The sequence below is a fragment of the Charadrius vociferus genome, unplaced genomic scaffold, assembly GCF_000708025.1.
Source record: "Charadrius vociferus isolate BGI_N301 unplaced genomic scaffold, ASM70802v2 scaffold436, whole genome shotgun sequence".
Lineage (NCBI taxonomy): Eukaryota > Metazoa > Chordata > Aves > Charadriiformes > Charadriidae > Charadrius > Charadrius vociferus.
Genome location: NW_009649187.1, coordinates 675,190 through 685,246, shown reverse-complemented (window position 1 = coordinate 685,246; position 10,057 = coordinate 675,190). Strand labels below are relative to the sequence as shown.

The window sequence follows — 10,057 nt, the reverse complement described above, 5'->3', positions numbered from 1 at the left end:
CTGTTTTCACATTGTTCCTAGTGCTGTTGTGCTTTTCCATCTGCTGCCTGCAGACTCCTCACTTTACTTATGTTCCCGCGTGAGCTCTTCCCTCCTGCTCCCCCCGCCCCCATATTTTTAACAATTATATGGAAAGCAGTGGTCAAAACTTGAAAGTGAAATCATCTTTTGGGGGGTAAAAATGGCAGAAGTGAGCTATAGCCTGGCTGAGAAACTCCAGAGGTGCAGGTATCTGGATGACAAAGTAACTAGGATAAGGAGAGAATGTTAGTTGTAATTAAAAAGTCTGGTTTTGAGGTTTGAGGGCAGATTTAATATCAGGGGACAACATCCAATTTCTGTAATAAGACCTAAAGGCAGCTGGGAACACATCTCCAAGAAGTAACATGTGTGCCCCTTTTCCCCAGTTATATCAGAGTAAGTGGGGGTAGGTGGGAATGGCACCAACCCGGTACGTTAGCTTTGACCTGTCCGAGAGTTACACTTCTGAAGCATAAATTCCCGCTTTACTATGTCAGTTTTCTTGTTCTTTTGTGAAACATATCATGGCTCCTGTGAAAACGTATGAGAATTTTTACTGTTTAGAGTTGCTAGGTGGTATTTCCAATGCTGGAGAAACAGAGTAGAAGAAACATAGCCAGAAACATGGATCTGTAGAAAGAAAGTCATAACTTGTCCTGTCGTCCTCCTTTCTTACAGTATCAAGCATAGATCCATCCTCACTGATTCGATCTGCACACCTCACCACTGCCTACTGCCATCACCCATCAATTCCTCCTATGATTTTTTAATTTATGCAGTAACTAATTTTCTACAGTTACTAAATTTCTAAATTACAGTCACTAAATTTCTACCATTTTTCCCTCAGTGTCCCTTATATACTAGTAGAGCATCTAACAACTCCTTGAAATTCTCTTTCAAACAATGTCTCTGTACCATCTCTGGTCAACAGAGCCACGCAACGGGCATGTTACGGTTTCAGCTTACTGCCTCTAACTCTTTCACTGGTACATCGCGCTTCCACATCCGCTATTTTTCCCTGTTATGTTTTGTCACTGACTTAGACCATGTGTTCAGGGCCAGGAACCAGCTTTTTGTTAGGTCAACAAGGGCTTATAGGAATGCTTACTGATTCAGTACTGCAATAAAAATAATAAGCATTAAATGATAGAAAGGTTGTAATCATAGTAATGGCAAAGTACAGAACTGGAGAGGATCCTACAAAACAAGTGAAAAAAAAAAAAGTGGAAACTCAAGAAGCAGAATAAACAAAAAAGGACACTGAAATGAAGAAAAAAATCCAAGAGAAAAATGTAAACAGGAACAGATGGGAAGTAGCAAAATAAGAAGGTGGCAGAAAATTTTGCAGAAAAAGATAGGAGAGGGGGAGAAAAAGCAAGAGAAATGCTCAAAGATGGAAAAAACACTAAGAAATATGTAGTTCTGGCACTTCTTACTCGGACAAAATTTTCTGCTACCTTTCCTGTGAAAGGTTAGGAATCTGCCTTTGAACTCCTCATACAGACAAAATTAATGAAATTCAGCTGAGGAAGGTAAATGCATGTCATAAGCATTGTTAATCTTTGGGGAACTTCTAGCATTAGTATTAGAAAAAAACCCCTTTGTTTCCATGTATAGGTTTATAGACTTAGCATATTAATTGCTTTAAAAATGTATTTGAGGCTGAAAAGTCGAGTTTGCTGGTGATACGGGGTGAAAAACAAAATAAAGACCAGAGGTTCTTTTGAAGAGTTGCAGCAAGATTTCATACTATTATCAGATGATTAAATGGTGAATGAAAGTCATGTAAATATGGGTAAAGGTAACGCACGTGACAAAAACACACTGATGGATACTGAAGTAGCTGGTACTGTTCAGGAACTTCAACAGGCAAGCCCATAAAAATGAAAACTCAGTGCTGAGTAGCCACTAAAAAGGAGACAGAATTTAGGAATTATTAGGAAAATACTAAAAAAAGAAATGAGAACATAGTTTTGCTGGTAGATGTTCTTGGTGTGCTCACATTTTGAATACTCGATGCAGTTCAGTTCTCCCCTCTCAAAGAAGAGCGGAGAATAGTGATAAGTCTGGTTGAATATATGGGATGGTTTGAATATGAAGAACAATTAAATAGACCATGTTTTTTCTACATAGACAAAAGACAGATAGGTGAAGAATATGATAGTAACATGAGTGGCAAAGGAGAAGAACAGAAAATGGTTGCTCACTGTGTCTTCTCATCCAACAGCTAGGTGTCATCAAATAAAACTAAAAATAAAACTTTCTCCCATTCAGAACTAGTACATTCAAAACAGACAAAAGGAGTCACTTTTTTCCATAACCCATAGGCTGGGAAACATAATGTCATGTTTGGTGCAAAAAAAATTATCCAGTTTCAAACAGCAATTGGAGAAATCAATGGAATAACAAATCGTTAAGAGTTGTAACATGCAAGGATACCACCATTAGCTGGTGGTAAGCTACAAATCCTTAGATTTTGGGATATTTTTGGGAAGCATTTTGCTCTGGTCTGTGCTCCTCCCTGTGAACTTACTCGGCCAGCATTGGAGATACTGGGTTGGGTGGTCCTTTAATCTGACTCTTTATTGCTGGTTTTATATTCTCACATTTTCAGCACAGCCTTTACGATACAGTCTTTACTTATTTACATCATCTCTGTCAAGGGTGTGCAGGCAGATGGATAGTGGTTTACACTAAGTGATTGGGTGCACTGGGAATGTAAAGTGAATCAGCTTGAAAAACAACATTCTAATGGCCCTAGGAGTGTGTCACCCAGAGGGATGTTACGAGATTTAATGGCCAATATGGATCTGCCTATGGAACAGGTGATGGAGAGGGACCACATCTAGTGTCGCCAGCCAGCAAGAGGAGTGTATTCCACCTCACTGCAATGTTCCTATAACTTGTGGTGAGGGAGATGTGGGATGTTCCACCAGAGCCAAAGCCACCTCTCTACAGGGCTGATTAGCACTGCAGAGCGGCTCCTTGTGTGCAGGCTGTGTTGCCTGTCACGGGTCACAGTGGTGCTGGCAGCAGCGGGACTTCGGCTGTGACGCGGGCTGACGGTGTGAGGAACTGATGGCACTGAAGGTGGGAAAAGGGGAAAGTAGTGGGCCAACTCAAGGCTAAACTAGCAATGCAGTCACAGGAGCAACTAGCAGTCAAAAGATGTGAATGGGGAGCGCGGGGAAGTCCCTGTGGGTGAAAATTTTCAAAGACGGTGGCAGGGATGTGCTGGCTGAGGCTGCAATTCCTAAGTAAGGATGTGAAGTCAGCAAAATGGAGGCCAGGGAGCAAAGAGTAAAACAGGGTGGGTTGCTTATTCAGGGTTGTGGTGGGGAGGGAATATAAAATAAAGCTGGCAGGGCTGTTGCAGGGTCCCTGTTGAGCAGCCCCATGCCTGATCAATGCAGTCTGAAGCAGGACAGACCACACATCCCCAACAGGCTTGCTTTTTTCCTGCAGGATTCCTGCCTCCCTCAATGCAGAGGAAGAACAGTGGTTACCCACTGAATAGCTATTCATTATGTTGTTTCTTTCTCTTTGTTCTGCGCAAAGCTTGTACCTGTACCTTTTTCAGTGCAGTCCAGTTAGACCCCTTTTGAAAAGAGAAGTATGATTTTTCTCATGGGTGTGTGTGATGGTTACAAGGATAGCCATCTTCATTAATACTTATCTTCACAAAATCTCTTTGAGGCTAAATTCTGCCTTCCCCTTACAGAAGTGGTTCTAGGGCACAAGGGAAGAATAAAATTGGAGTTAATGTTGGGTGCTTGATTTAAGAAAGCTGGAAGGTAATTCTTCAGAGAATTCAGCATGATACCTCACAGTGCATGTTGACAGTGTGTCCACTGGCATGGGCAGCAGATCCAACTGCCATGTACTTCTGCACATTAGGACCATAAGTCACTTTCATTGAGAAAAAGAGGCAGTGAAATTCTGAACAGATGTGAAATGGTGTTTCAGTGTATTCTCCAGCATACCACGTAGCTGCACTGAGTGTGCAAAGCTGTTCTTACTATTGCCATAATCCCCTGTCCCACCCACTTCACGTTTCCTGGCTCACAGGCAATGCTGTCCCTCCCTACACAGCCCAATTCAAATCCACAGTGAGTTGTTCTCTGAAGCTGGAGCAAGGGCTGCATCACTGGGCATACGCACACAGAAGCTAAATGAAAGGTTTCGGGGCAACATTAATTCTGTTATTCTTTAAGTTTTTGACTTAGCAACTCTTTTAAAAAAAATGTTTCCCAGTTTTACTAAAATTTTCCCGGCTGGGTGATTCTATCAGAATCAGCAACATACTGACTTATTTCTGTCATCAGGTTGTCGTTTCAGTCTCACGCAGAAACTCCTGCCTGTGCCTCAGGCTCCCCTCTCTCCTCGTTCCCTCAGCTTGTTCACAATACCCATTCCAGTCATCTCCCCACCCTCAGATTCGTCTCATTCGTTTTCCCTCTCTTTCCCATATTCCTTAATTCTGATTCCTCGTCTCTGTACCTTTGCCTCAGTAATTTGTCTAGCCACAATGACCCATCGTGCAAACCATCTCTTCTGCCCATGGCTTGTGGTTCCTTTCATGCGTTTTCCTCAACAATTCCTAATCCTAGTTTGTTTCCACCACCAGTAGCTCCTAACGAAATCTCCTTGCCAAGCCAGTCCCTCCTCTTCTTTTGCATCTTTCTTGCCACACCCTTAATCCTGAACTTGCTTTTTTTTTGATACCTACTTCTCCAAAGCATTTATAGAATCTTTATTTTCCATTCAACTTTCATTTTGCAAAGTTAAACAAGATGTTCACCATCAAATACCAGTATCAGTGTAAGAGAGAAAGGTTATAATTCATCATGAGCAAAATTAGACTGGGAACTAGAAGGCTTTTGGCTATGCACAGAGTGAAATTCTGTAACAGCCTTTCAGAGAGAAGTGAAAAGAGGTATCCTCGATGGTTTTCGTCTGTGGCTGTAAGGAAGTTTTATCATGCTCAGGGATGACAGTGTCTTTGGAATTTTAGCTATTAATCTCTAATAAATTCCTAGTGAGCATACGTAAAAATAGATATTGCATAAGCTTATGAATTGTTCATCTTTAGGGGTCTATTGATCAGGAAGGCAATAGGAGTATCCTGGATACAAAACTCATGTCTCTGCCAAATTTTGAGTTGCTGTTTCAAACCAGATAAGGAGCAGATATCTCTGTCAAAGAAGTGTCTCTATCTCTAGATATATATTAATGTAAAGAAAATAATCTTTTTTTTTTTTTTTTCCCTTCTTAGCTTTGTTCAGGCTTGCAGAATCACAAAATTGGTGAGGCTGGAAGACCCCCGGAGACTGTCTAGTCCAAACCTCCTTGTTTTGCTGAACTTCACAAGATTCCTGTTTGCCCATTTCTCCAGCCTGTTGAAGTCTCTCTGAATGGCAGCACAACCAACTGGTGTAGCAATGACTTCTCCTAATTTGTATGGCTCAGAAACCTGCTGAAGGGGCACTCTGCCCCATCATCCAAGTCTTTAATGAAGAGGTTAAACAGTACCGGACCCTGTATTGACCCCTGGGGTCCAGTACTAGTGACTGGACTTCATGCCACTCATTGCAAGCCTCTGCACCTCTCAGCAGGTCAGTTTTTAACCCATTTCATTGTCCACTTATCTAGGCCACACTGCAGCAGTTTATGTATGAGGATGTTAAGGGAGACAGTGCTGAAAGGCTTTACTAAGTCGAGATAAACAACATCCCCATCACCATTGAAGGCTATCAGGTTGTTCAGGCATGATTTCTGCTGACTGTTCGCAATAACCCTCTTGTCCATCATATGTTTCAAATGTTTTTTCAGGATTGTTTGCTTCATCATCTTCCCAGGGATCAAGGTGATGCTGCCTGGACTGCAGTTCCACAGATTCTCCTTCTTGCTCTTCTTGAAGATGAGTGACAGGAAAGGGCCTGTTCTCATGACTTTTCAAAGATTATTGAAAGTGGCCTCATCACGGCTTTAGCCCTCAGCACTCATAGGGTACATCTCACTAGGTCCCATGGACTCTACGTCCAGATTGTTTAAATGTTCCCTAACCTGATCCTCATTTCTGACTGAAATTTTGCAAGACATTCAGCCAAAGACCAAAGCCTTCACATCAAACATAGTTTGTCAAACTGCAACTAACTGAAATCTGGTGCTTTGGATAGAAGATGGCCTGTGATAAGTGATGCTATCAGTACACGGTGTGTATGCAAGTGCATTACATTGTTCTTAACCCATTAAAGACAGTATTCAGTCCATGTACTTTTACCATTTAATGGTTAAGTATGTAATTAAGAAATAGTTGTTTACATTCTCTCTATAGTTAATGGAGAAAGACAGGCATCTCGAGTTGACTCATCCCACTTATTTTGGATTAATTCTACCCTTGGTGTCCTAGGGAATGACAATTTACTATCTTCTAATTCTCTAAATCATATACCATGTCTTTAAGGGTCAATTCTACCCAATTAAACTTCAAGCACAAAATACTCTTTCAGTTTTATTGAGAACAAGATTTCAGTATACATGTATAATTTTTCCAGCTGTATTGTCAAAGGCTCAAATTCTTCCTTGCTTTCATCAGGGACGTGGATTAGGAATACGGCACTAATTCTTTCTGAGATTTTCTTGGTCAGGTGTAGAACAAGGTGGAAAGCTATGAATTTGAAAGGTAAAATAAATGCTATCACAACTGAATAGACAGCAGTTGCACCTTTTCTGACACAGACAATGTAGTGCCTACCAAATGTCAGAATTTACTGTGAACTAGATCATGACAATGGGACACTGAAGAGCAGGGCCATCTAGAAGATGGACTGAAGTTTGGTTTATCTGCTTGGATAAAATTCCAACCTGGGAAGTTCCACAACACTGCAGAAATGAGAGATTCTCCCAGGTTCCTGCAGAGATCCTGTGTTTGTAGCCATTCCCCAAGTCTCTCAGAAAGCAGCGGGAATGTGCCAGCACACCTTCTATCTAAGAAGACGCAACGGTGGATGCTGAATCTTGAGATCATATGCGCTTTCCTGCAGAGCTAATCCTTGCAAAATTTACCAGCAGACCGAACTAATCTAAGTGGTCCTGGCATACAGCAAAAATTGATGAGGCATGAGCTGCAACAACTCCAGAAACAATCCTATCAGACAGTGGACACCTGCATGTAATTTCCTTTGCAAGTGTAGTATTTTCAGCTGTATTATGTCTGCAGCATATTTAGACAACCCACATGTTGGCTAAACTGACCAACATACTGGGAGGTCTTATATGGTCCTACATGATCCCTTACAGAGAGGATTTAAAAGAAGTTATATATGTGTATTTAGCTTTTTGTTTAGCAGACAAATAAGCACTACCAACAAGACTGCACTCAAGGGTCTGTGAATGTGCCTCCATGGCTCTCCTGGAAAATAAATTAGTTGTAAAATAATAGAACAATAAAAAATGGATGGAGAACTTTGCAGCAAATTAGCAGTTATCTGTCAAAAATTCCTACTCTCCCTCCCCTACAAGGCTAAATGGGGCATGGATTGTCACAGAGAGGAGTTTCAAAGAATTTTTTGTAAGAAAGATACTGCATGTTTCTTTTGGAATGTATAACTCCATACCCTACCAAATAAATAAAAGAGAGAAACAAACATACTGACTGAGGATCACAATAAAAGCAAAGTAATGGACATTTTGCTTAAGCCTGCACATCACAGCTTCTTTGAAATTTGATCATTCTGAAAGACTGCATTAGTTATTATACTGTGCTATATTAGCTACCATTCTAATTATGTATTGAGAACTATTTTCTCTTGTAGGAAATACAGAAGATTTCATATGATAATACGGTGCTGTTTTATTATCTGTGTTTTCAAGGTACTTCCATGGTGATGTTTTAGGTATTTAATGTTCTTTTCTTGATGCCTGCATGAAACCATGTTTGAACTACATATAATGGCAGCCATATGTGAGTGCACCCTTCTTCTCACTGTCCTCCCTTCAGTGAACTTTGAGGTCTGAAGATTATGTGGGATTGTATCATTGTATTGCTGAAGTGACTAAAGAGCCTTTCTTCACTCTGCCCTGCCCTATGTTCTTGCTTCTTTTTTTTTTTTTTAATAAATAATACAACAAATGTTGACAGAAGAAAATTTAGGCTCAGTTCAGGAAAATCCCCTAGTTGCATGAAAGCACGTTGGGATACGCTTCACATGAGGTATTTCTTTGATGATATAAAGTTATTGGCAGGTATGTTTGGGGTGAATGCGTTCAGAATGATACTTCACCTTAGGGATTACCAACTCTTGGACTTGCCTTTTCCAGTTGCGTAGAACTGATCTCATATTAAAGAAGTGCAGCTAGTTCATCATAGATGCAGCTAAGAGTCTGTCCTATAAATCTAATCTTTCTAATCAGATAATCTGATAAATGTCCTTGCTGGAAGTGCAGGGGAATGCTGGGTGGAAGGGAACAGCTGGAATCCTTTTAAAGTCTAATTGCCTCATGTGCCCCATTATTTTCATTTATGATATAGCCAACAATCGGACGTGTAGTACGTAGGCCACCTTTTAACATCAGTTTAGACCTGCTAGGAAAGGGAAGGAGGGTCATTAATCCTCGACTGCATTTATGTGCATAGTACCCCACAATCAAGCAAGCCTGCTCACCATTATTCTAACAATGCTAATTGGGAGGAGTTCAGTAGAAGTGTCTGGTATCCTCCGAGGTCCAGCTGGTATCCAATTTCCAGTAGAGTTTGCTAAGAAACATGAAGGTCAAGTAACTTCTCCAAGGTTACACTGTAAGTGGCTCAGCGGGGATTAGGACCCAGATTGTCTTTGCTCCTAATCTTTTGCCTTATTAATCACTGTAGTCTCTTTCTGCAAATACCTAACAAGTTCATATTTGTAGATTTACAAACACAATGTTATGGCCAAACTCACTTAATTTGGGGGAATAGATTTCATGAGAGGGGAGATAATGAAATAGCATTAGCCAAACTAACTCGTAACTGAAAACAGAAAATAATTAAGACTGGACTTTGCTCACGGAGCTATTATTTTAGTGGCAATGTTGTATTTCTCTTCTTGATCTCGTTTCTCAAAACTGCGCATATCTGGCCACTCTCCCTTATCCACTGCCAATACATAAACTATTGAGGAGCACGATATTTCCTGAACTTTTTGGAGTCTGTATTTACCTTTAGTATATCTATCTCAAAAGAAACTGCCTGACTGGCAAACCAGAAACAGTAACAAGGTGGCTGCCACATGGTTTATTTGTCCTTTTGTAAAACTCTGTGACGCAAATACTGCAGCATTCAGCATTATAAAGCTGTTATAATGTAGTTGTTTTACTCATCTCTTGTGTGGCATGTGGTACTCTATCTTTAAGAGGAAAACCAGCAACAGAGTTTTTAGTTAGGATGAGGAAAACCCCTGAATTTCCATATCTCTAACTGAAAACCATGGTCAGTATTACAGAGCATGAAACAGTTTATAGTGCCAGCTGGTTTTAATTAAAGGCTTAGTTTCCCCAATACAAAGACACTTCATTACAAACCAACAAACATGTTCACACCAGCAGTCTGCTCTGTTTCTGTAAACAGGAACGGTTACAATGCGCATGTCTGGAGAAGTGCTTGGAAAGCCTCGTGGGGCACGGAACTAAAATAATAGCTAACACATCTCACATGGATTAAGGAGCCAGAAAAACAAAAATGTCTTTATTTAGCCTGTTGTTAAACTACATCACCATAGTGTAACTGATCTCCTGCCATTAGGCAGTGAAATCCAAAGCCACGGGGCACAATTAAAAGGCAACCTGGCACCTGCTGTCTCCAATACACCTTCTGAAATAGCTAGAAGGAGACTACAAGTCTCATCAAGGGATTGAGGATGGTATATGAAGGATTCTCCATGGTAGGTTCCTACTTCAAATATACGCCAGTGCTATATGGGCTGGACTCCTTTACAGAAGGAGTTTGATCTCTATCTCTGCTCTTCAGGAGTTACCACTTGATATTAATAATCTCAGC

General features: G+C 40.7%; 1 protein-coding gene across 1 annotated transcript in view; it reads right to left on the bottom strand.

Moving 5' to 3' along the window:
* Positions 1-9,134, bottom strand: part of CCNJ (cyclin J) — a 36,809-nt gene extending 27,675 nt beyond the window's left edge. Inside the window, exons 1-2 of the mRNA XM_009888783.1 lie at positions 9,070-9,134; positions 5,763-5,972 (exon numbers count right to left, since the gene is read on the bottom strand). Of these exons, the coding sequence (XP_009887085.1) occupies positions 5,763-5,972; positions 9,070-9,134 (275 nt within the window). The remainder of the gene's footprint in view (positions 1-5,762; positions 5,973-9,069) is intronic.
* Between the last annotated feature and the right edge of the window lie 923 nt (positions 9,135-10,057).